The sequence below is a fragment of the Salvelinus fontinalis genome, chromosome 15, assembly GCF_029448725.1.
Source record: "Salvelinus fontinalis isolate EN_2023a chromosome 15, ASM2944872v1, whole genome shotgun sequence".
Taxonomy (NCBI): domain Eukaryota; kingdom Metazoa; phylum Chordata; class Actinopteri; order Salmoniformes; family Salmonidae; genus Salvelinus; species Salvelinus fontinalis.
In genome coordinates this window covers 630,001-657,929 of record NC_074679.1, presented here as the reverse complement: position 1 = coordinate 657,929, position 27,929 = coordinate 630,001, and the positions used below count along the sequence as shown (strand labels likewise).

General features: G+C 43.4%; 1 protein-coding gene across 7 annotated transcripts in view; it reads left to right on the top strand.

The window, feature by feature from the left end:
- Positions 1 to 27,929, top strand: part of LOC129811250 (attractin-like) — a 242,380-nt gene that overhangs the window by 91,700 nt on the left and 122,751 nt on the right. For 5 of the 7 annotated variants that reach the window (XM_055862407.1, XM_055862406.1, XM_055862405.1 and 2 more), the window contains exons 10-16: positions 4,266 to 4,420; positions 7,733 to 7,817; positions 9,171 to 9,394; positions 14,770 to 14,891; positions 15,070 to 15,208; positions 24,657 to 24,847; positions 27,890 to 27,929. The exon at positions 27,890 to 27,929 is cut by the window's right edge and continues 180 nt beyond it. In XM_055862407.1, the coding sequence (XP_055718382.1) occupies positions 4,266 to 4,420; positions 7,733 to 7,817; positions 9,171 to 9,394; positions 14,770 to 14,891; positions 15,070 to 15,208; positions 24,657 to 24,847; positions 27,890 to 27,929 (956 nt within the window). The remainder of the gene's footprint in view (positions 1 to 4,265; positions 4,421 to 7,732; positions 7,818 to 9,170; positions 9,395 to 14,769; positions 14,892 to 15,069; positions 15,209 to 24,656; positions 24,848 to 27,889) is intronic. The other 2 variants (XM_055862410.1, XM_055862408.1) reach the window with 1 other exon arrangement.

Sequence of the window (27,929 nt, the reverse complement as noted above, 5' to 3'; positions counted from 1 at the left end):
CTGCTAGCCATCACCTCACCTAACCAGGTTTTATACTCTGCTAGCCGTCACCTCACCTAACCAGGTTTTATACTCTACTAGCCATCACCTAACCAGGTTTTATACTCTGCTAGCCGTCACCTCACCTAACCAGGTTTTATCCTCTGCTAGCCATCACCTCACCTAACCAGGTTTTATACTCTACTAGCCATCACCTAACCAGGTTTTATACTCTGCTAGCCGTCACCTCACCTAACCAGGTTTTTTACTCTGCTAGCCATCACCTCACCTAACCAGGTTTTATACTCTGCTAGCCGTCACCTCACCTAACCAGGTTTTATACTCTGCTAGCCATCACCTCACCTAGCCAGGTTTTATACTCTGCCAGCCATCACCTAACCAGGTTTTATACTCTGCTAGCCATCACCTCAAGGGCACAAGGTGAGACCCAGATGCAGAAGAGTCTTTGAACTTTACTAAATCCAAGTAGGCAAAAATGGAGTCCAGAAAACAGGTCAAAACCGGGAGGACTAGAAAAAATAATAGAAAAGGAGTACGGGAAAAACACGCTGGTTGACTTGAAAACATACAAGACGAACTGGCACAGAGAGACAGGAAACACAGGGATAAATACACTGGCACAGAGAGACAGGAAACACAGGGATAAATACACTGGCACAGAGAGACAGGAAACACAGGGATAAATACACTGGCACAGAGAGACAGGAAACACAGGGATAAATACACTGGCACAGAGAGACAGGAAACACAGGGATAAATACACTGGTACAGAGAGACAGGAAACACGGATAAATACACTGGTACAGAGAGACAGGAAACACAGGGATAAATACACTGGTACAGAGAGACAGGAAACACAGGGATAAATACACTGGTACAGAGAGACAGGAAACACAGGGATAAATACACTGGTACAGAGAGACAGGAAACACAGGGATAAATACACTGGTACAGAGACAGGAAACACAGGGATAAATACACTGGCACAGAGAGACAGGAAACACAGGGTTAAATACACTGGCACAGAGACAGGAAACACAGGGATAAATACACTGGCACAGAGAGACAGGAAACACAGGGTTAAATACACTGGCACAGAGAGACAGGAAACACAGGGATAAATACACTGGTACAGAGAGACAGGAAACACAGGGATAAATACACTGGCACAGAGAGACAGGAAACACAGGGATAAATACACTGGCACAGAGAGACAGGAAACACAGGGATAAATTCACTGGCACAGAGAGACAGGAAACACAGGGATAAATACACTGGTACAGAGAGACAGGAAACACAGGGATAAATACACTGGCACAGAGAGACAGGAAACACAGGGATAAATACACTGGTACAGAGAGACAGGAAACACAGGGATAAATACACTGGCACAGAGAGACAGGAAACACAGGGATAAATACACTGGCACAGAGAGACAGGAAACACAGGGATAAATACACTGGTACAGAGAGACAGGAAACACAGGGATAAATACACTGGCACAGAGAGACAGGAAACACAGGGATAAATACACTGGTACAGAGAGACAGGAAACACAGGAAACACAGGGATAAATACACTGGTACAGAGAGATAGGAAACACAGGGATAAATACACTGGCACAGAGAGACAGGAAACACAGGGATAAATACACTGGCACAGAGAGACAGGAAACACAGGGATAAATACACTGGCGCAGAGAGACAGGAAACACAGGGATAAATACACTGGCACAGAGAGACAGGAAACACAGGGATAAATACACTGGCACAGAGAGACAGGAAACACAGGGATAAATACACTGGCACAGAGAGACAGGAAACACAGGGATAAATACACTGGCACAGAGAGACAGGAAACACAGGGATAAATACACTGGCACAGAGAGACAGGAAACACAGGGATAAATACACTGGCACAGAGAGACAGGAAACACAGGGATAAATACATTGGGGAAAACAAGCGACACCTGGAGGGGGTGGAGACAATAACGAGGACAGGTGAAACAGATCAGGATGTGACAGAAAAACTCACCAGTCCTTAACGATTATAAGCTTCCGAGTGGCACGATAGTCTAAGGCACTGCATCTCAGTGCTAGAGGCGTCACTACAGACACCCTGGTTCGAATCCAGGCTGTATCACAACCGGCCGTGATTGGGAGTCCCATTGGGCGGCTCATAATTGGCCCAGTCTCGTCCAGGTTTGGCCGGCATAGGCCGTCATTGTTAAAAATTAAATTAAAGTTAACTGACTTACCTAGTTAAAGGTTAAATAAAAAATACAAAATAAACAAGCATACCCATAACATGATGCAGCCACCACTATGCTTGAAAATATGGAGAGTGGTACTCAGTAATGTGTTGTATTGGATTTGTTCCAAACATAACCCTTTGTATTCAGGACAAAAAGTATATTGCTTTGCCACATTTTTTGCAGTATTTCTTCAGTGCCCTGTTGGACACATGATGCATGTTTTGAAATATTCTGTACAGAATTATTTTCTGACTTAAGACATGGTTTTCTCCTGATCTTATTTAGCCATAACAAAAGAATTGAATATTTATTTTTCTTTTTTTTCTTTTTTTGATAACAATTCAAAAAAATATATAATTCCACTTTGACATTATGTGTAGGCCAGGGACAAAGACTAATCAACATTTTAAATTCAGGCTGTAACACAACAAAATGTGGAATAAGTCATGGAATGTGAATACTTTATGAAGGCAATATCGTCCGCTATCATTCTCAGTCATTTTCCATCCAAATTGTCAGGCCCCGGTGGCTTGTCATTGTTGGACAACAATAGGTTTTTCCACCGCTTCCACAGGGAATTCAAAATGACAATGTTTGTCTTTCATAATCTGGTCAGTTAGGCATGGCGGTGGGTGTATTTTCAGAATTTGTCATTGGCATGTATGCTAACCGGTGCCAGACATAGTTCTCGTGTCAATCACTGCTGGGTTTCTCACTCTCAAGTTTCCCGTGTGTATCAAGAATGGTCCACCACCCAAAGGACATCCAGACGACTTGACACAACTGTGGGGAAGCATTGTAGTCAACATGGGCCAGCATCCCTGTGGAACGCTTTCAACACCTTGTAGAGTCCATGACTCGACGAATTGAGGCTGTTCTGAGGGTAAAGGGGAGAGGGGGGCGCAACTCAATATGAGGAAGGTGTTCTTTGTGTTTTGTGTAGATAAATGCACACATTTGTTTCTAGTGTGGGCCTTGTCTTCTAAAAACTGCTTGTTTATTTCAGTACTCAAACAGTCAACATGTCAAATTGGGGTGAGGAAACCATCTAACATCAAGTTGTAAAATAGTGAACTAGTCCTTTAAGTTTCAGCGAAGACCTCTTTTGAGGGTGTTGTGTATTACATTTTATAATGCAGTTATTTGTCAGATATTGTTATCGTCGCACTCTGATCCAGAGCGACTAACTACAAGGACCACTAATCTGTGAATAAGCTCTGTTCATACGTCCTTATTAACAGCAGAGCCCGACCGATTTATCACAGATACCATCGGCTGATATATTTGTATCAGCATTTAAAAAGGCTGATATAAAATGTGACGAAAAAGCCATTCTTCATAGAATTTTATTTAGTTTTTGCATTTCATTATTTGTCCTGAAGAGGGCACTCTCTACATGGCTATAAACCAGTCTTGGCTGGCGCGCGCTGCAGTAACACTGGACATATAACCCAACGCAACGACACCAGTCGGAGAGTTGAGTTTCAATCCCTACAGAGAACATTTATATTTGTTGTTCCACCTATAATAATATTGTAATCGGTATCTCATATGAGTCCTGCTCTAATTCTATAGTAAGCGTTTAACTCCATAATAATAAGACATTACCTGTAGTAACCACGGTTTTAAATCATTCCCTCCGTGTAGATACTGTATTACTGTTAATTCATGTACATGGTGGTATTGGGACGGTATATTATAATTGTACCTTTGTTTAACTCGGCAGGTCAGTTAAGAACAAATTCTTATTTACAATGACGGCCTAGGAACACTGGGTTCAGGGGCAGAACGACAGACTGTTACCTTGTCAGCTCGGGGATTTGATCCAGCAACCTTTCGGTTACAAGTCCAACGCTCTAACCACTAGGCTACCAGCCGCCCATAAGTGTGTCCTATTCCCTAATATAGTGCACTAGGTTTGTCCAGGGCCCATAGAGAATAGGGGGCCATTTCGGGGACACATTGTATCTGTTCTCCTGCTGATGTTCTCAATGGTTCTGTGTGTTTCCAGGACGGTTCTAAAGGACAGCGGGTTCTTCCGGTACCTCCACACGGCGGTCATCGTTAGCGGGACCATGCTGGTGTTCGGAGGGAACACACACAACGACACGTCCATGAGCCACGGCGCCAAGTGCTTCTCCTCGGACTTCATGGCCTATGACCTGGGTACGTGACATCCTGTTATAACCACTCGTACATCTTTCATTACAAGATGAGCGTTCCCCAGACATACAACCAGGGGACGTGACAGCCTCATAACCACTTACAAACACAACACAGACTAATGGACTCCTGGGCAGTGACAGATCATATGGCCATTAATAACCTCTCAAAAACACCACATACATGTCATTCTAAAGTTTGTTAGTTCAGTAAAATAACAGCAGAGACTGATCTCTTGTCCTGAAAACAAATAAAAAAAGATTGGACCTACTAGACTTGGTACCCCTTGCCCTGCGGTAGCAAAAAATAACAGTCTAGGACTTGGGTGACTGGAGTCTTTAGACATTTTCTGGTCATTTTTTCTGTCACCGCCTGGTATAGAGGTCCTGGATGGCAGGAAGCTTGGCCCCAGTGATGTACTGGGCCATACGCACTACCATCTGTAGCGCCTTGCGGTCTGATGCCGAGCAGTTGCCGTACCAGGCGGTGAAGCAACCGGTCAGGATGCTCTCGAGGGTGCAGCTGTAGAACCTTTTTGAGGATCTGAGGACCCATGCCAAATCTTTTCAGTCTCCTGAGGGGGAATATGCATTGTTGAGCCCTCTTTAAGACTGTCTTGGTGTGTTTGGACCATGATAGTTTGTTGGTGATGTGGACACCAAGGATCTTGATGTTCTCGACCTGCTCCACTAAAACCACGTCGATGAGAATGGGGGGTCCTGCTCAGTGCTCCTTTTTCCTCTATTCCATGATTATATCCTTTTGTCTTGATCACGTTTGGGGAGAGGTTGGCCAGGTCTCTGACCTCTTTCCTATAGGCTGTCTCGTCGTTGTCGGTGATCAGGCCTACCCCCGTTGTCGTCGGCAAACTTAATGATGGTGTTGGAGTTGTGCCTGGCCGTGCAGTCATGAGTGAACAGGGAGTACATGAGGGGACTGAGCACGCACCCCTGAGGAGCCCCTGTGTTGAGGATCAGCGTGGTGGATGTGTTGTTACCTACCCTTACCACCTGGGGGCGGCCCGTCAGGAAGTCCAGGACCCAGTTGCAGAGGGAGGTGTTTAGTCCCAGGATCCTTAACTTAGTGATGAGCTTTGAGGGTACTATGGTGTTGAACGCTGAGCTGTAGTCAATGAATAGCATTCTCATATAGGTGTTCCTTTTGTCCAGGTTTAAATGTCTTACTCACATCGGCTACGGAGAGCGTGATTACACAGTCGTCCGGAACAGCTGGTGCTCTCATGCATGCTTCAGTGTTGCTCTAGCCACCATTCATAGTGACAATATAGTCTGCCAGTCAGAGAATTCCTGAACATCTGCAGGGGACATTGGTGGGCTGGTGGCAGCTAGACGGGGCCAGTGATGGCACACTGTCTAACCCTGTCTAACCCTGTCTAACCCTCACACAGTCTAACCCTCACACAGTCTAACCCTCACACAGTCTAACCCTCACACTGTCTAACCCTCACACTGTCTAACCCTCACACAGTCTAACCCTCACACAGTCTAACCCTCACACAGTCTAACCCTCACACAGTCTAACCCTCACACAGTCTAACCCTCACACAGTCTAACCCTCACACAGTCTAACCCTCACACAGTCTAACCCTCACACAGTCTAACCCTCACACAGTCTAACCCTCACACAGTCTAACCCTCACACTGTCTAACCCTCACACTGTCTAACCCTCACACTGTCTAACCCTCACACTGTCTAACCCTCACACTGTCTAACCCTCACACTGTCTAACCCTCACACTGTCTAACCCTCACACTGTCTAACCCTCACACTGTCTAACCCTCACACTGTCTAACCCTCACACTGTCTAACCCTCACACTGTCTAACCCTCACACTGTCTAACCCTCACACTGTCTAACCCTCACACTGTCTAACCCTCACACTGTCTAACCCTCACACTGTCTAACCCTCACACTGTCTAACCCTCACACTGTCTAACCCTCACACTGTCTAACCCTCACACTGTCTAACCCTCACACTGTCTAACCCTCACACTGTCTAACCCTCACACTGTCTAACCCTCACACTGTCTAACCCTCACACCGTCTAACCCTCACACCGTCTAACCCTCACACCGTCTAACCCTCACACCGTCTAACCCTCACACCGTCTAACCCTCACACCGTCTAACCCTCACACCGTCTAACCCTCACACCGTCTAACCCTCACACCGTCTAACCCTCACACCGTCTAACCCTCACACTGTCTCACACTGTCTAACCCTCACACTGTCTAACCCTCACACTGTCTAACCCTCACACTGTCTAACCCTCACACTGTCTAACCCTCACACTGTCTAACTCTCACACTGTCTAACCCTCACACTGTCTAACCCTCACACTGTCTAACCCTCACACTGTCTAACCCTCACACTGTCTAACCCTCACACTGTCTAACCCTCACACTGTCTAACCATGTCTAACCCTCACACAGCCTAACCCTGACCCAGTCTAACCCTGACCCAGTCTAACCCTGACCCAGTCTAACCCTGACCCAGTCTAACCCTGACCCAGTCTAACCCAGTCTAACCCTGACACAGCCTAACCCAGTCTAACCCAGTCTAACCCTAACCCAGCCTAACCCAGTCTAACCCAGTCTAACCCTGACCCAGTCTAACCCTGTCTAACCCAGTCTAACCCTGACCCAGTCTAACCCTGTCTAACCCTGTCTAACCCTGTCTAACCCTGACCCAGTCTAACCCTGTTTAACCCTGTTTAACCCTGTCTAACCCTGTCTAACCCTGACCCTGTCTAACCCTGTCTAACCCTGTTTAACCCTGTCTAACCCTGTCTAACCCTGTCTAACCCATCCTAACCCTGACCCAGTCTAACCCAGTCTAACCCTGTCTAACCCAGTCTAACACTGACACATCCTATTCCTAACCCTGTCTAACCCATCCTAACCCTGACCCAGTCTAACCCCGTCTAACCCTGTCTAACCCTGTTTAACCCTGTCTAACCCTGTCTAACCCTAACCCTGTCTAACCCTGTCTAACCCTGTCTAACCCTAACCCCGTCTAACCCCGTCTAACCCCGTCTAACCCCGTCTAACCCTAACCCAGTCTAACCCAGTCTAACCCAGTCTAACCCTAACCCAGTCTAACCCAGTCTAACCCTAACCCAGTCTAACCCAGTCTAACCCTAACCCAGTCTAACCCTAACCCAGTCTAACCCTAACCCAGTCTAACCCTAACTCAGTCTAACCCAGTCTAACTGTAACACATTGCTGGTCAGATCATGTAACGACAAACAGATGTAGAAACTTGTCAATGTAAACATATCTCTCTCTCTAAACAGCATGTGATGAGTGGTCAGTGCTGTCCAGACCAGACCTCCACCATGATGTCAACCGGTTCGGACACACGGCCGTCTACAGTGACAGGTACAGGTCTGCTTCAGGGTCCCTAGCCCAGTAATGGACTATTGGAGCTCAACATTACACCTTATTGTCCAAGGACCTGACATGTTCTGTTTAGAGGCGAAGTGGCTCTGGAAGCCAAAACAGCCAAATACTCCGTCTAAACGTGGATCCAATCTGAATTACGGTACGGTTGTAGAAACATGTCACATCAAAATACAGGAGGGGGGGAAGCTTAGGGAACTCTGTCTAGGGAGGGAACTGTGTCTAGGGAGGGAACTGTGTCTAGGGAACTGTGTCTAGGGAACTGTGTCTAGGGAGGGAACTGTGTCTAGGGAGGGAACTGTGTCTAGGGAGGGAACTGTGTCTAGGGAGGGAACTGTGTCTAGGGAGGGAACTGTGTCTAGGGAGGGAACTCTGTCTAGGGAGGGAACTGTGTCTAGGGAACTGTGTCTAGGGAGGGAACTGTGTCTAGGGAGGGAACTGTGTCTAGGGAGGGAACTGTGTCTAGGGAGGGAACTGTGTCTAGGGAGGGAACTGTGTCTAGGGAGGGAACTGTGTCTAGGGAGGGAACTGTGTCTAGGGAGGGAACTGTGTCTAGGGAGGGAACTGTGTCTAGGGAGGGAACTGTGTCTAGGGAGGGAACTGTGTCTAGGGAGGGAACTGTGTCTAGGGAGGGAACTGTGTCTAGGGAGGGAACTGTGTCTAGGGAGGGAACTGTGTCTAGGGAGGGAACTGTGTCTAGGGAGGGAACTGTGTCTAGGGAGGGAACTGTGTCTAGGGAGGGAACTGTGTCTAGGGAGGGAACTGTGTCTAGGGAGGGAACTGTGTCTAGGGAGGGAACTGTGTCTAGGGAGGGAACTGTGTCTAGGGAGGGAACTGTGTCTAGGGAGGGAACTGTGTCTAGGGAGGGAACTGTGTCTAGGGAGGGAACTGTGTCTAGGGAGGGAACTGTGTCTAGGGAGGGAACTGTGTCTAGGGAGGGAACTGTGTCTAGGGAGGGAACTGTGTCTAGGGAGGGAACTGTGTCTAGGGAGGGAACTGTGTCTAGGGAGGGAACTGTGTCTAGGGAACTGTGTCTAGGGAACTGTGTCTAGGGAGGGAACTGTGTCTAGGGAACTGTGTCTAGGGAGGGAACTGTGTCTAGGGAGGGAACTGTGTCTAGGGAACTGTGTCTAGGGAACTGTGTCTAGGGAACTGTGTCTAGGGAGGGAGCTGTGTCTAGGGAGGGAACGGTGTCTAGGGAGGGAGCTGTGTCTAGGGAACGGTGTCTAGGGAGGGAGCTGTGTCTAGGGAACGGTGTCTAGGGAATAAGCTTACTGTACTTTCTTTCATGTGTCTTATCTTTCTTTCCACCTCCCCCACTCCCTCCCACAGTGTGATGTATGTGTTTGGGGGGTTCAACAGTCTGTTGTTGAGTGATGTCCTGATCTACACGCCAGCCAGCTGCTCCAGCGCCCCCAACGCTGCCGCCTGTATAGCGGCCTGGCCGGGGGTTCACTGCGTTTGGAATGCTAACCTGGGGTCCTGCCTGCCCTGGGACTCGAACCCTGGATCCCTGGAGGAGCAGACCACCGTGGCGTCCTGTGGTACCAGAACATGTAGGTGACATGTCTATCTGACCACTGGCCTAGTTCCACATATGTGACCAACCGGCTCGATTAGGTCTTATGTATCAACGTGTGAAATGGTGTTTCATACATAGGATAAAAGCAGAGAGTCAGAGCTACAGAATGGTATATCAAACACTGCAGGTGAGGAACAATGGGAACGTCATTCTGCTTTGAAAGCTGATAAACTTGTAAACTCGCTTTTGAGAAAATGGCCCTTGAATGTTTTGGTACTACTACTGGAGAGCTCTTCTTTGTCTCCACCCATTCAGCATTATTTATACCGTCTTAAGCTTTAGCCCCGCCCATCTGTTTAAGGATTCACCTGTGAGGCCATGTACTAAACAACCAAAGATGTCAAGACTTAAGGCTGGTTTATGTGTGTTCGTAAATTTAATCTGGAGTGCCAGGGTGTGCTCAGAGCGAATGGCTCTCGGCGAACACACTGGACACACTGGTTGAGGAGTAGGGTTGATCAGAGAGCACACTGGACACTCTGGTTGAGGAGTAGGGTTGATCTGAGAGGACACTGGTTGAGGAGTAGGGTTGATCAGAGAGGACACTGGACACTCTGGTTGAGGAGTAGGGTTGATCAGAGAGGACACTGGTTGAGGAGTAGGGTTGATCAGAGAGGACACTGGACACTCTGGTTGAGGAGTAGGGTTGATCTGAGAACACACTGGACACTCTAGAGGAGGAGTAGGGTTGATCAGAGAGCACACTGGACACTCTGGTTGAGGAGTAGGGTTGATCTGAGAACACACTGGACACTCTAGAGGAGGAGTAGGGTTGATCAGAGAGCACACTGGACACTCTAGAGGAGTAGGGTTGATCTGAGAGGACACTGGTTGAGGAGTAGGGTTGATCAGAGAGGACACTGGACACTCTGGTTGAGGAGTAGGGTTGATCAGAGAGGACACTGGACACTCTGGTTGAGGAGTAGGGTTGATCAGAGAATACACTGGACACTCTGGTTGATGTTACACATGTTACTCCCCCTAGCAGAGCTGGTTAGACTGTTTTCATAATGAGAGATCACTCTGACCATGTTACTCCCCCTAGCAGAGCTGGTTAGACTGTTTTCATAATGAGAGATCACTCTGACCATGTTACTCCCTCTAGCAGAGCTGGTTAGACTGTTTTCATAATGAGACATCACTCTGACCATGTTACTCCCCCTAGCAGAGCTGGTTAGGCTGTTTTCATAATGAGAGATCACTCTGACCATGTTACTCCCCCTAGCAGAGCTGGTTAGACTGTTTTCATAATGAGACATCACTCTGACCATGTTACTCCCCCTAGCAGAGCTGGTTAGACTGTTTTCATAATGAGACATCACTCTGACCATGTTACTCCCCCTAGCAGAGCTGGTTAGGCTGTTTTCATAATGAGACATCACTCTGACCATGTTACTCCCCCTAGCAGAGCTGGTTAGGCTGTTTTCATAATGAGACATCACTCTGACCATGTTACTCCCCCTAGCAGAGCTGGTTAGGCTGTTTTCATAATGAGACATCACTCTGACCATGTTACTCCCCCTAGCAGAGCTGGTTAGGCTGTTTTCATAATGAGACATCACTCTGACCATGTTACTCCCCCTAGCAGAGCTGGTTAGGCTGTTTTCATAATGAGACATCACTCTGACCATGTTACTCCCCCTAGCAGAGCTGGTTAGGCTGTTTTCATCAGAGCGTTGGTGACTAACTGTGCTGGTGGCAACAATTGAATTACGCCTTTTTTGTCAACTTCTACTGACACTGGCCGTATTGAACGGGTGTTGGGCGTTGTTAAATCTGTCAGTTATTCTGCTCTCTGGCACACTCAGACGAGAGTGCTCTGAAATCAGAGTAGATGGCCGGAGAGAATATACCAGCTACGTCTATCGACAGTTGTCGCCGTGACATCATGAACGTTCTATTGAAATGGTTACTTGCATAGTGGAGTCTTTTGTTTAGACATGTAGCTAGCTAGCTAAACAATGAACCATAATCCCAATTCGTAAGGGTACTACACTGTATGAATCTGCAGTTAGCTAACCAACCAGGTTCAATGTTAGCTAACTAACATTAGGCTATAACTAGCAATACAAATAGCTCTGGGATACAAATAATATTACTACACAGATCAAACACGTAACGTTAGCTAGCTAGCCAGCCAGCTAACGTTAGCTTGCTAGTTAGCTGGGCGGCAGGTAGCCTAGTGGTTAGAGCATTGGGCCAGTAACCAAAAGGTTGCCGGATCGAATCCCCGAGCTGACAAGGTAAAAATCTGTCGTTCTTCCCCTGAGCAAGGCTCTTTCCCCAGGCGCCGAAGACGTGGATGTTGGTTAAGGCAGCCCCCTGCACCTCTTTGATTCAGAGCAGTTGGGTTAAACGTGGAAGACAAATTTAATTTGAAGGCATTCAGTTGTACAACTGACTAGGAACCCCCCTTTCTCTAACGGTCCACTTTAACTTAAAATTAAAATGACTTTCTGACAAAATTAGAAACTTGTAATATCTGAAAATGTAGCTCGATAGACTCTATTACCCTGGGACATGGTTGGACACTTCTCCGTCTCTGTCACGGGTTGCCATTGGACACGGGTCACGGGTTGCCATTGGACACGGGTCACGGGTTGCCATTGGACACGGGTCACGGGTTGCCATTGGACACGGGTCACGGGTTGCCATTGGACACGGGTCACGGGTTGCCATTGGACACGGGTCACGGGTTGCCATTGGACACGGGTCACGGGTTGCCATTGGACACGGGTCACGGGTTGCCATTGGACACGGGTCACGGGTTGCCATTGGACACGGGTCACGGGTTGCCATGGGACACGGGTCACGGGTTGCCATGGGACACGGGTCACGGGTTGCCATTGGACACGGGTCACGGGTTGCCATTGGACACGGGTCACGGGTTGCCATTGGACACGGGTCACGGGTTGCCATTGGACACGGGTCACGGGTTGCCATTGGACACGGGTCACGGGTTGCCATGGGACACGGGTCACGGGTTGCCATGGTTGCCTTGAGTTTGAAGATGTTATCCGGACCCGCGTTCTCTTTTCGTCTCCGTCTGCATATTTGCATATTATATTATATATCTGCATATTCAAATGCCAGAATTGTCTCCATCTGCTTAGCTATCATACTCTTATTCCGCTGATTTCAAAACTCGGTCCTCCAGAAAGTGGAGAGCAACACTTATTCAGTTCTACTAGGTGATATCTTTATAAAAAGCCGTGTTAGACAGGATTACCTACACATACTGACCAGCTCCTATTATAGACAGGACTGTGCAGAACTCATGTCTTGGCATGTCCAACCCACTCATTATCTCAGCCAATCATAGCTAGCTGGAAAGTTGCTAACTTTTTCAATGGCTAAACCACCTTGGCTCATAATTTGACAATTGTATTCGTATTAACAGATGGCATACCATTTTTGTTATTAAGGCACATGAAAGTTCACATGTTCCAGAAGGCATTTCTGCCTAACAACACATTTTGATTAAAAAATCAAGTTTCGGTTCAAATGGCGCTCCTGTGAAGTAGGGACTCGCGACAGATGCCTGGTTTCCTGAAACGGGTCACATATTTCACGCAATGATAGGAGTTGGCAAGATACACAACCAGATCTGGGACCAGGCTAGAACCAACATCTACCACATCTGGGACCAGGCTAGAACCAACATCTACCAGATCTGGGACCAGGCTAGAACCAACTTCAACCAGATCTGGGACCAGGCTAGAACCAACTTCAACCAGATCTGGGACCAGGCTAGAACCAACATCTACCAGATCTGGGACCAGGCTAGAACCAACATCTACCAGATCTGGGACCAGGCTAGAACCAACTTCAACCAGATCTGGGACCTGGCTAGAACCAACTTCAACCAGATCTGGGACCAGGCTAGAACCAACTTCAACCAGATCTGGGACCAGGCTAGAACCAACTTCAACCAGATCTGGGACCAGGCTAGAACCAACTTCAACCAGATCTGGGACCAGGCTAGAACCAACTTCAACCAGATCTGGGACCAGGCTAGAACCAACTTCAACCAGATCTGGGACCAGGCTAGAACCAACTTCAACCAGATCTGGGACCAGGCTAGAACCAACTTCAACCAGATCTGGGACCAGGCTAGAACCAACTTCAACCAGATCTGGGACCAGGCTAGAACCAACTTCAACCAGATCTGGGACCAGGCTAGAACCAACTTCAACCAGATCTGGGACCAGGCTAGAACCAACTTCAACCAGATCTGGGACCAGGCTAGAACCAACTTCAACCAGATCTGGGACCAGGCTAGAACCAACATCAACCATATCTGGGACCAGGCTAGAACCAACTTCAACCAGATCTGGGACCAGGCTAGAACCAACTTCAACCAGATCTGGGACCAGGCTAGAACCAACTTCAACCAGATCTGGGACCAGGCTAGAACCAACTTCAACCAGATCTGGGACCAGGCTAGAACCAACTTCAACCAGATCTGGGACCAGGCTAGAACCAACTTCAACCAGATCTGGGACCAGGCTAGAACCAACTTCAACCAGATCTGGGACCAGGCTAGAACCAACTTCAACCAGATCTGGGACCAGGCTAGAACCAACTTCAACCAGATCTGGGACCAGGCTAGAACCAACTTCAACCAGATCTGGGACCAGGCTAGAACCAACTTCAACCAGATCTGGGACCAGGCTAGAACCAACTTCAACCAGATCTGGGACCAGGCTAGAACCAACTTCAACCAGATCTGGGACCAGGCTAGAACCAACTTCAACCAGATCTGGGACCAGGCTAGAACCAACATCAACCAGATCTGGGACCAGGCTAGAACCAACATCAACCTCTTTTTATCTACTGTTGCTCAAGCAAGATTTTTACCCTTTGTGTGTACTTTACTGTATTTATACATGGGATATCGCGTTTCAACAGTAAAAGTAAGAAATTGACTGGATAACCTTTATTGTTGATAACGATCGTTGTGACCAGTACAGCTGTACAGCCAATACTACTACTATACTAGTACTGTACTAATACTGTATAATTCATGCATGAATACTAATACTTTACTAATACCGCTTGAATCATGTATGAATACTATACTAATACTGTACGAATCATGAATGAATACTAATACTTTATTAATACTATACTAATATTGTACGAATCATGTATTAATACTTTACTAATACAGTACGAATTATGTATGACTACCAATACTATACTAATACTGTATGAATACTGTACGCATACTAATACTATACTAATACTGTATGAATACTGTACACATACTAATACTGTACGGATACTGTACGTGTTCTGTAACTATACTACTACTGTACTAAATATGACTCTCTGGTTGTATTGTAGATGTTGACAACGATCGTTGTGACCAGTACACGGACTGCTACAGCTGTACATCCAATACTAACGGCTGCCAGTGGTGTGCTGTTCAGTGTGTCTCCGTGAGCTCCAACTGTACGGCCGTCACGGTAAGAATGGCCAATGGGCTGCACTCATTATCATTACATTATAGGACTTTACACAATGTCTCTTTGTTGCAGAATTCCAGTAAATACCCAGGGTTTTCAGAAGATTCCTGGAATCAGGAGGGAGTAAGCAGGAAGTACTTGTTTATGTTAATATGTATGACACGTCTTCCTACCCCAGGGGGCCATAGTGGAGTATGATGTCTGTCCCAAAGACAACCCATCATATGTCTGCAACAAGAAGACCAGCTGTAAGAGCTGTGGGGTGGACCAGAACTGCCAGTGGGAACCTCGAAACCAGGAGTGTATCGCTCTACCAGGTGAGAACCCCACAAAACAGAAGTGTATATGCTTACCTGGTAACCTAGAAAGCAACTGGTAAGAACCCAGAAACCAGAAGTACAGCTCTCTACCTGGTAAGAAACCAGAAGTGTAGCTCTCTACCTGGTAAGAAACCAGAAGTGTAGCTCTCTACCTGGTAAGAAACCAGAAGTGTAGCTCTCTACCTGGTAAGAAACCAGAAGTGTAGCTCTCTACCTGGTAAGAAATCAGAAGTGTAGCTCTCTACCTGGTAAGAAACCAGAAGTGTAGCTCTCTACCTGGTAAGAAACCAGAAGTGTAGTTCTCTACCTAGCAAACCAGTACAGCTTTGAGGAGAGATGTGTAGCTCTCTACCTGGTAAGAAACCAGAAGTGTAGCTCTCTACCTGGTAAGAAACCAGAAGTGTAGCTCTCTACCTGGTAACCTAGAAGTACAGCTCTCTACCTGGTAAGAAACCAGAAGTGCAGTTCCCTACCTGGTAAGAAACCAGAAGTGCAGCTCTCTACCTGGTAAGAAACCAGAAGTGTAGCTCCCTACCTGGTAAGAAACCAGAAGTGTAGCTCCCTACCTGGTAAGAAACCAGAAGTGTAGCTCCCTACCTGGTAAGAAACCAGAAGTGTAGCTCCCTACCTGGTAAGAAACCAGAAGTGTAGCTCCCTACCTGGTAAGAAACCAGAAGTGTAGCTCCCTACCTGGTAAGAAACCAGAAGTGCAGCTCTCTACCTGGTAAGAAACCAGAAGTGTAGCTCTCTACCTGGTAAGGATCCAGAAGTGTAGCTCTCTACCTGGTAAGGATCCAGAAGTGTAGCTCTCTACCTGGTAAGAAACCAGAGGTGTAGCTCCCTACCTGGTAAGAAACCAGAAGTGTAGCTCTCTACCTGGTAAGAAACCAGAAGTGTAGCTCTCTACCTAGCAAACCAGTACAGCTTTGAGGAGAGATGTGTAGTTCTCTACTTGGTAAGAAACCAGAAGTGTAGCTCTCTACCTGGTAAGAAACCAGAAGTGTAGCTCTCTACCTGGTAAGAAACCAGAAGTGTAGCTCTCTACCTGGTAAGAAACCAGAAGTGTAGCTCTCTACCTGGTAAGAAACCAGAAGTGTAGTTCTCTACCTAGCAAACCAGTACAGCTTTGAGGAGAGATGTGTAGCTCTCTACCTGGTAAGAAACCAGAAGTGTAGCTCTCTACCTGGTAAGAAACCAGAAGTGTAGCTCCCTACCTGGTAAGAAACCAGAAGTGTAGCTCTCTACCTGGTAAGAAACCAGAAGTGTAGCTCTCTACCTGGTAAGAAACCAGAAGTGTAGCTCTCTACCTGGTAAGAAACAAGAAGTGTAGCTCTCTACCTGGTAAGAAACCAGAAGTGTAGCTCTCTACCTGGTAAGAAACCAGAAGTGTAGCTCTCTACCTGGTAAGAAACCAGAAGTGTAGTTCTCTACCTAGCAATCCAGTACAGCTTTGGGGAGAGATGTGTAGCTCTCTACCTGGTAAGAAACCAGAAGTGTAGCTCTCTACCTGGTAAGAAACCAGAAGTGTAGTTCTCTACCTAGCAATCCAGTACAGCTTTGGGGAGAGATGTGTAGCTCTCTACCTGGTAAGAAACCAGAAGTGTAGCTCTCTACCTGGTAAGAAACCAGAAGTGTGGCTCCCTACCTGGTAAGAAAACAGAAGTGTAGCTCTCTACCTGGTAAGAAACCAGAAGTGTAGCTCTCTACCTGGTAAGAAACCAGAAGTGTAGCTCTCTACCTGGTAACCTAGAAGTACAGCTCTCTACCTGGTAAGAAACCAGAAGTGTAGCTCCCTACCTGGTAAGAAACCAGAAGTGCAGTTCCCTACCTGGTAAGAAACCAGAAGTGCAGCTCTCTACCTGGTAAGAAACCAGAAGTGTAGCTCCCTACCTGGTAAGAAACCAGAAGTGTAGCTCTCTACCTGGTAAGAAACCAGAAGTGCAGCTCTCTACCTGGTAAGAAACCAGAAGTGCAGCTCTCTACCTGGTAAGAAACCAGAAGTGTAGCTCTCTACCTGGTAAGAAACCAGAAGTGTAGCTCCCTACCTGGTAAGAAACCAGAAGTGTAGCTCTCTACCTGGTAAGAAACCAGAAGTGTAGCTCTCTACCTAGCAAACCAGTACAGCTTTGAGGAGAGATGTGTAGCTCCCTACCTGGTAAGAAACCAGAAGTGTAGCTCTCTACCTGGTAAGAAACCAGAAGTGTAGCTCCCTACCTGTAAGAAACCAGAAGTGTAGCTCTCCACCTGGTAAGAAACCAGAAGTGTAGCTCCCTACCTGGTAAGAAACCAGAAGTGTTGCTCCCTACCTGGTAAGAAACCAGAAGTGTAGCTCCCTACCTGGTAAGAAACCAGAAGTGTAGCTCTCTACCTGGTAAGAAACCAGAAGTGTAGCTCTCTACCTGGTAAGAAACCAGAAGTGTAGCTCTCTACCTGGTAAGAAACCAGAAGTGTAGCTCTCTACCTGGTAAGAAACCAGAAGTGTAGCTCTCTACCTGGTAAGAAACCAGAAGTGTAGCTCTCTACCTGGTAAGAAACCAGAAGTGTAGCTCTCTACCTGGTAAGAAACCAGAAGTGTAGCTCTCTACCTGGTAAGAAACCAGAAGTGTAGCTCTCTACCTGGTAAGAAACCAGAAGTGTAGCCTTCTACCTGGTAAGAAACCAGAAGTGTAGCTCTCTACCTGGTAAGAAACCAGAAGTGTAGCTCCCTACCTGGTAAGAAACCAGAAGTGTAGCTCTCTACCTGGTAAGAAACCAGAAGTGTAGCTCCGTACCTGGTAAGAAACCAGAAGTGTAGCTCCGTACCTGGTAAGAAACCAGAAGTGTAGCTCTCTACCTGGTAAGAAACCAGAAGTGTAGCTCTCTAACTAGTAAGAAACCAGAAGTGTAGCTCTCTAACTAGTAAGAAACCAGAAGTGTAGCTCTCTACCTGGTAAGAAACCAGAAGTGTAGCTCTCTAACTAGTAAGAAACCAGAAGTGTAGCTCTCTAACTAGTAAGAAACCAGAAGTGTAGCTCCCTACCTGGTAATGCAAAACCTTTCCTGTATACTACTGTACATCTCTCCTCAAAGCTGTACTGGTTTGCTAGGGTTCAACAGTAGTCTGTGCATTGCAGGGATGTGGTTCTTCCTAATGAATTAATCAGGAATTCCTGCTTTTCTTAATGTATCCTCCATTTACAGACAGAGCCTTCAGAAAGTATTCACACTCCTTGACTTTTTTCAAAATGTTGTTGTGTTGCTGTTTTGTGTCACTGATCTACACACTACCCCATAATGCCAAAGTGGAATTTAAATAGTTTTATTTTATTTTTTGAAATGAACAAAACATGAAAAGCTGAAAGATCCTGACTCGATAAGTATTTATTCCCCTTTGTTATGGCAAGCATAAATAAGTTTAGGAGTAAAAATGTGCTCAACAAATCACGTAATAATTTGCATGGACTCACTGTGTGTTTAATAATATAGATACTTTTCCCCCCTTTTGTACTTTTCCCCCTTTTCCGTGATATCCATTTGGTAGTTATCAAATCAAATGCTATAGGTCACATACACATGGTTAGCAGATGTTATTGGTCACATGGTTAGGAGATGTTATTAGTCACATGGTTAGCAGATGTTATTGGTCACATGGTTAGCAGATGTTATTGTCACATGGTTAGCAGATGTTATTGGTCACATGGTTAGCAGATGTTATTGGTCACATACACATGGTTAGCAGATGTTATTGGTCACATGGTTAGCAGATGTTATTGATCACATACACATGGTTAGCAGATGTTATTGGTCACATGGTTAGGAGATGTTATTGGTCACATGGTTAGCAGATGTTATTGGTCACATACACATGGTTAGCAGATGTTATTGGTCACATGGTTAGCAGATGTTATTGGTCACATGGTTAGCAGATGTTATTGGTCACATGGTTAGCAGATGTTATTGGTCACATGGTTAGCAGATGTTATTGGTCACATGGTTAGCAGATGTTATTGTCACATGGTTAGCAGATGTTATTGTCACATGGTTAGCATATGTTATTGGTCACATGGTTAGCAGATGTTATTGTCACATGGTTAGCAGATGTTATTGGTCACATGGTTAGCAGATGTTATTGGTCACATGGTTAGCAGATGTTATTGGTCACATGGTTAGCAGATGTTATTGGTCACATGGTTATCAGATGTTATTGGTCACATGGTTAGCAGATGTCATTGGTCACATGGTTAGCAGATGTTATTGGTCACATGGTTAGCAGATGTCATTGGTCCCATGGTTAGCAGATGTTATTGGTCACATGGTTAGCAGATGTTATTGGTCCCATGGTTAGCAGATGTTATTGGTCCCATGGTTAGCAGATGTTATTGGTCACATGGTTAGCAGATGTTATTGGTCACATGGTTAGCAGATGTTATTGGTCACATACACATGGTTAGCAGATGGTATTGGTCACATACACATGGTTAGCAGATGTTATTGGTCACATGATTAGCAGATGTTATTGGTCACATGGTTAGCAGATGTTATTGATCACATACACATGGTTAGCAGATGTTATTGCTCACATGATTAGCAGATGTTATTGGTCACATGGTTAGCAGATGTTATTGGTCACATGGTTAGCAGATGTTATTGGTCACATACACATGGTTAGCAGATGTTATTGGTCACATGGTTAGCAGATGTTATAGGTCACATGGTTAGCAGATGTTATTGGTCACATACACATGGTTAGCAGATGTTATTGGTCACATACACATGGTTAGCAGATGTTATTGGTCACATGGTTAGCAGATGTTATTGTCACATGGTTAGCAGATGTTATTGGTCACATGGTTAGCAGATGTTATTGGTCACATGGTTAGCAGATGTTATTGGTCACATGGTTAGCAGATGTTATTGGTCACATGGTTAGCAGATGTTATTGGTCACATGGTTAGCAGATGTTATTGGTCACATGGTTAGCAGATGTTATTGGTCACATGGTTAGCAGATGTTATTGGTCCCATGGTTAGCAGATGTTATTGGTCCCATGGTTAGCAAATGTTATTGGTCCCATGGTTAGCAGATGTTATTGGTCCCATGGTTAGCAGATGTTATTGGTCCCATGGTTAGCAAATGTTATTGGTCACATGGTTAGCAGATGTTATTGGTCACATACACATGGTTAGCAGATGCTATTGGTCACATGGTTAGCAGATGTCATTGGTCCCATGGTTAGCAGATGTTATTGGTCACATGGTTAGCAGATGTTATTGGTCCCATGGTTAGCAGATGTTATTGGTCCCATGGTTAGCAGATGTTATTGGTCACATGGTTAGCAGATGTTATTGGTCACATGGTTAGCAGATGTTATTGGTCACATGGTTAACAGATGTTATTGGTCACATACACATGGTTAGCAGATGGTATTGGTCACATACACATGGTTAGCAGATGTTATTGGTCACATGATTAGCAGATGTTATTGGTCACATGGTTAGCAGATGTTATTGATCACATACACATGGTTAGCAGATGTTATTGCTCACATGATTAGCAGATGTTATTGGTCACATGGTTAGCAGATGTTATTGGTCACATGGTTAGCAGATGTTATTGGTCACATACACATGGTTAGCAGATGTTATTGGTCACATGGTTAGCAGATGTTATAGGTCACATGGTTAGCAGATGTTATTGGTCACATACACATGGTTAGCAGATGTTATTGGTCACATACACATGGTTAGCAGATGTTATTGGTCACATGGTTAGCAGATGTTATTGTCACATGGTTAGCAGATGTTATTGGTCACATGGTTAGCAGATGTTATTGGTCACATGGTTAGCAGATGTTATTGGTCACATGGTTAGCAGATGTTATTGGTCACATGGTTAGCAGATGTTATTGGTCACATGGTTAGCAGATGTTATTGGTCACATGGTTAGCAGATGTTATTGGTCACATGGTTAGCAGATGTTATTGGTCCCATGGTTAGCAGATGTTATTGGTCCCATGGTTAGCAAATGTTATTGGTCCCATGGTTAGCAGATGTTATTGGTCCCATGGTTAGCAGATGTTATTGGTCCCATGGTTAGCAGATGTTATTGGTCCCATGGTTAGCAGATGTTATTGGTCACATACACATGGTTAGCAGATGCTATTGGTCACATGGTTATCAGATGTTATTGGTCACATACACATGGTTAGCAGATGTTATTGGTCACATACACGTGGTTAGCAGATGTTATTGGTCACATACACGTGGTTAGCAGATGTTATTGGTCACATGGTTAGCAGATGTTATTGGTCACATGGTTAGCAGATGTTATTGGTCACATGGTTAGCAGATGTTATTGGTCACATACACATGGTTAGCAGATGTTATTGGTCACATGGTTAGCAGATGTTATTGGTCACATACACATGGTTAGCAGATGTTATTGGTCACATACACATGGTTAGCAGATGTTATTGGTCACATACACATGGTTAGCAGATGTTATTGGTCACATACACATGGTTAGCAGATGTTATTGATCACATACACATGGTTAGCAGATGTTATAGGTCACATACACATGGTTAGCAGATGTTATTGGTCACATACACATGGTTAGCAGATGTTATTGGTCACATACACATGGTTAGCAGATGTTATTGGTCACATACACATGGTTAGCAGATGTTATTGGTCACATGGTTAGCAGATGTTATTGGTCACATGGTTAGCAGATGTTATTGGTCACATACACATGGTTAGCAGATGTTATTGGTCACATGGTTAGCAGATGTTATAGGTCACATGGTTAGCAGATGTTATAGGTCACATGGTTAGCAGATGTTATAGGTCACATACACATGGTTAGCAGATGTTATTGGTCACATACACATGGTTAGCAGATGTTATTGGTCACATACACATGGTTAGCAGATGTTATTGGTCACATACACATGGTTAGCAGATGTTATTGGTCACATACACATGGTTAGCAGATGTTATTGGTCACATACACATGGTTAGCAGATGTTATTGGTCACATACACATGGTTAGCAGATGTTAATGGTCACATACACATGGTTAGCAGATGTTATTGGTCACATGGTTAGCAGATGTTATAGGTCACATGGTTAGCAGATGTTATAGGTCACATGGTTAGCAGATGTTATTGGTCACATACACATGGTTAGCAGATGTTATTGGTCACATACACATGGTTAGCAGATGTTATTGGTCACATACACATGGTTAGCAGATGTTATTGGTCACATACACATGGTTAGCAGATGTTATTGGTCACATACACATGGTTAGCAGATGTTATTGGTCACATACACATGGTTAGCAGATGTTATTGGTCACATACACATGGTTAGCAGATGTTATTGGTCACATACACATGGTTAGCAGATGTTATTGGTCACATACACATGGTTAGCAAATGTTATTGGTCACATACACATGGTTAGCAGATGTTAATGGTCACATACACATGGTTAGCAGATGTTAATGGTCACATACACATGGTTAGCAGATGTTAATGGTCACATACACATGGTTAGCAGATGTTAATGGTCACATACACATGGTTAGCAGATGTTAATGGTCACATACACATGGTTAGCAGATGTTATTGGTCACATGGTTAGCAGATGTTATTGGTCACATGGTTAGCAGATGTTATTGGTCACATGGTTAGCAGATGTTATTGGTCACATGGTTAGCAGATGTTATTGGTCACATGGTTAGCAGATGTTATTGGTCACATGGTTAGCAGATGTTAGCAGATGTTAATGGTCACATACACATGGTTAGCAGATGGTATTGGTCACATACACATGGTTAGCAGATGGTATAGGTCACATACACATGGTTAGCAGATGGTATAGGTCACATACACATGGTTAGCAGATGTTAATGGTCACATACACATGGTTAGCAGATGTTAATGGTCACATACACATGGTTAGCAGATGTTAATGGTCACATACACATGGTTAGCAGATGTTAATGTGAGTGTAGCGAAATGCTTGTGCTTCTAGTTCCGACAGTGCAGTAATATCTAACAAGTAATCTAACAATTCCCCAACAACTACCTAATGTCCTGATCAGTTGGTGTTACAGTCTTGTCCAATCGCTAGGGCTGTTGTGGTGACCGTATTACCGCCACACCGGCGGTCACGAGTCAGAAGGCAGTCATATTCCACGTGACCATTTAGTCACGGTAATTAGGCTTCTCCAAGCTCTGATGCTACTGATGGTCATTAGTAGCCTACCAAACTTGTTAACTGCCTGGTACTCAGCACTCTATTGTCCCTCTAATCACTCTGACGTCAATACAAATGTAATTGAATTATCTAATCAAACACTTCATGAGAGCCCATGAGTTGATGTTACACAACATTTCTATTGGCTATGCAATTGCACAAGAAAACAGAGTGATGGCCTCTGTTAAAAAGAGGAGGATCCCATCAGCTTTCTATAGGCTAGGCCTACTATATTTATTTTAAACTGTCCTAATATTAAGCATTAAGCACAGGCAAAATCTTAGAGGGAAACCTGGTTGTCTGCTTTCCAACAGACACTGGAAGAAGAAAATCAATGGCAAGACTTGAAAATGTCGTTCTAGCAATGATCAACAACCAATTTGACAGAGCTTGAAACATTTTGAAAAGAATAATGGGCAAATGTTGCCTAATCCAGGTGTGGAAAGCTCTTAGAGACTTACCCAGAAAGACTCACAGCTCTTAGAGACTTACCCAGAAACACTCACAGCTCTTGGAGACTTACCCAGAAACACTCACAGCTCTTAGAGACTTACCCAGAAAGACTCACACAGCTGTAGTCGCCACCAAAGGGGATTTTACAAAGTATTTACTCAGGGGTGTGAATACTGATGTAATTTGGATATTTTGGGATTTCGATTTCAATAAATGTGCAAACATTTCTAAAAACATGTTTTCACTGTCATTATGGGGTATTCTGTGTAGATGGGTGAGCTTTTCTATTTATTTAATCCATTTTGAATTCAATCTGTAACAACAAAATGTGGAATAAGTCAAGGGGTATGAATACTTTCTGAAGGCGCTGTACCATAGAAAATCTACAGGTTTGTTTGTTGCTCTGATAAATTGGTGTTAGATGTTTTAAAGGGATACTTTGGGATGTTGGCTATGAGGGCCTTAAACTACTTCCCCATAGTCATGCTAGTAGATACCCATAGACTTCCAGTCATTGCGCTAACGCTAGTTAGCATTGGCTCGCAAAACTACTTGTAACTTCCTTCATACTGGACACAGACATAAACATGGTATCCATGAGTTTATCTACTTCCCCAGAGTCAGATGAAGGGCCTCATTGACGCAATCCCCAAGGTATCTTTTAACGGTCTTCTTGCAGAGAACATTTCTTTCTATAGACATCTTATCTCTCTTTATAATATATCATAATGTATCTCTCCCTCCAGAGAATATTTGTGGCGAGAGTTGGCACCTGGTGGGTAACTCGTGTCTGAAGTTCATCACAGCAAAGGACTCGTACGACAACGCCAAGCTGACCTGTCGGGGTCACAGCGCCGTCCTGGCCTCGTTGACCAATCAGAAGAAGGTGGACTTCGTCCTTAAGGAGCTGCAGATCATGAACGTTCTGGTGAGCAAGGTCACTATAGTTACAATATATTACAACATATATTAAAAGGTTACTATAGTTACAATATATTACAACATATATAGAAAGGTCACTATAGTTACAATATATTACAACATATATTAAAAGGTTACTATAGTTACAATATATTACAACATATATTAAAAGGTTACTATAGTTACAATATATTACAACATATATAGAAAGGTCACTATAGTTACAATATATTACAACATATATTAAAAGGTTACTATAGTTACAATATATTACAACATATATTAAAAGGTTACTTTAGTTACAATATATTACAACATATATAGAAAGGTCACTGTAGTTACAATATATTACAACATATATAGAAAGGTCACTATAGTTACAATATATTATAACATATATAGAAAGTTCACTATAGTTACAATATATTACAACATATGTAGATAGGGCACTATAGTTACAACATATTACAACATATATAGAAAGGTTACTATAGTTACAATATATTACAACATATATTGAAAGGTTACTATAGTTACAATATATTACAACATATATAGAAAGGTTACTATAGTTACAATATATTACAACATATATTGAAAGGTTACTATAGTTACAATATATTACAACATATATAGAAAGGTCACTATAGTTACAACATATTACAACATATATAGAAAGGTTACTATAGTTACAATATATTACAACATATATAGAAAGGTTACTATAGTTACAATATATTACAACATATATAGAAATGTCACTATAGTTACAACATATTACAACATATATAGAAAGGTTACTATAGTTACAATATATTACAACATATATAGAAAGGTTACTATAGTTACAATATATTACAACATATATAGAAAGGTTACTATAGTTACAATATATTACAACATATATAGAAAGGTTACTATAGTTACAATATATTACAACATATATAGAAATGTCACTATAGTTACAACATATTACAACATATATAGAAAGGTTACTATAGTTACAATATATTACAACATATATAGAAAGGTTACTATAGTTACAATATATTACAACATATATAGAAAGGTTACTATAGTTACAACATATATAGAAAGGTTACTATAGTTACAATATATTACAACATATATAGAAAGGTCACTATAGTTACAATATATTACAACATATATAGAAAGGTTACTATAGTTACAATATATTACAACATATATAGAAAGGTTACTATAGTTACAATATATTACAACATATATAGAAAGGTTACTATAGTTACAATATATTACAACATATATAGAAAGGTTACTATAGTTACAATATATTACAACATATATAGAAAGGTTACTATAGTTACAAAATATTACAACATATATAGAAAGGTCACTATAGTTACAACATATTACAACATATATAGAAAGGTTACTATAGTTACAATATATTACAACATATATAGAAAGGTTACTATAGTTACAATATATTACAACATATATAGAAAGGTTACTATAGTTACAATATATTACAACATATATAGAAAGGTTACTATAGTTACAATATATTACAACATATATAGAAAGGTTACTATAGTTACAAAATATTACAACATATATAGAAAGGTCACTATAGTTACAACATATTACAACATATATAGAAAGGTTACTATAGTTACAATATATTACAACATATATAGAAAGGTTACTATAGTTACAATATATTACAACATATATAGAAAGGTTACTATAGTTACAACATATTACAACATATATAGAAAGGTTACTATAGTTACAATATATTACAACATATATTAAAAGGTTACTATTGTGGCAATATATTACAACATATATAGAAAGGTTACTATAGTTACAATATATTACAACATATATAGAAAGGTTACTATAGTTACAATATATTACAACATATATAGAAAGGTCACTATAGTGGCAATATATTACAACATATACCAGTCAAAAGTTGACACACCTATTCATTCCAGGGTTTTTCTTTATTTGTACTATTTTCTAGATTGTATAGTAGAGACATCAAAACTATGAAATAACACATGAATCATGTAGTAACCAAAAAGGGTGTGTCCAAACCTTTGACTGGTACTGTATATAGCAAGGTCACTATCGTTACAATATATTACAACATACATTGCATTCAGAAAGTATTTATACCCCTTGACTTTATCCAGATGTTGTTACGTTACAGCCTTAATCTAAAATGGATTAAAATAAAAAAAATCCTCATCAATCTACACACAATACCCAATAATGACATCACAATACCCCATAATGACATCACAATACCCCATAATGACATCACAATACCCCATAATGACATCACAATACCCCATAATGAAATCAGGTTATTAGCACCTTTGGCAGCGATTACAGCCTCGAATCTTCTTGGGTATGATGCTACAAGCTTGGCACACCTGTATTTGGGGAGTTTCTCCCATTCTCCTCTGCAGATCCTCTCAAGCTCTGTCAGGTTGGATCGGGAGCGTCACTGCACAGCTATTTTCAGGTCTCTCCAGAGATGTTCGATCGGATTCAAGTTCAGGCTCTGGCTGGGCCACTCAAGGACATTCAGAGACTTGTCCCAAAGCAACTCCTGCGTTGTCTTGGCTGTCTGCTTAGGGTCGTTGTCCTGTTTGAAGGTGAACCTTCGCCCCAGTCTGAGGTCCTGAGCGCTCTGGAGCAGGTTTCCATCAAGGATCTCTCTGTTCTTTGATCCATTCATCTTACCCTCGATCCTGACTAGTCTCCCAGTCCCTACAGCTGAAAAACATCCCCACAGCATGATGCTGCCACCACCATGCTTCACCGTAGGGATGGTGCCATGTTTCCTCCAGAGGTGACGCTTGGCATTCAGACCAAAGAGTTCAATCTTGGTTTCATTCATTCCACCATGTCGAATGAAAATAATTCAGCATTTATACAATTGTACCGGCATTCCGACTTTTTTCATGCATCAGATAATTCATTCACTTGAAATGGTTGGATGGAATCTTAGTTTGTGTCTATAACTGTCTAATATTAGTCATGTTTCTGATTGTCTTTTCAGTACAAGGCCTTGGTGACACCGTGGGTGGGGCTGAGGAAGA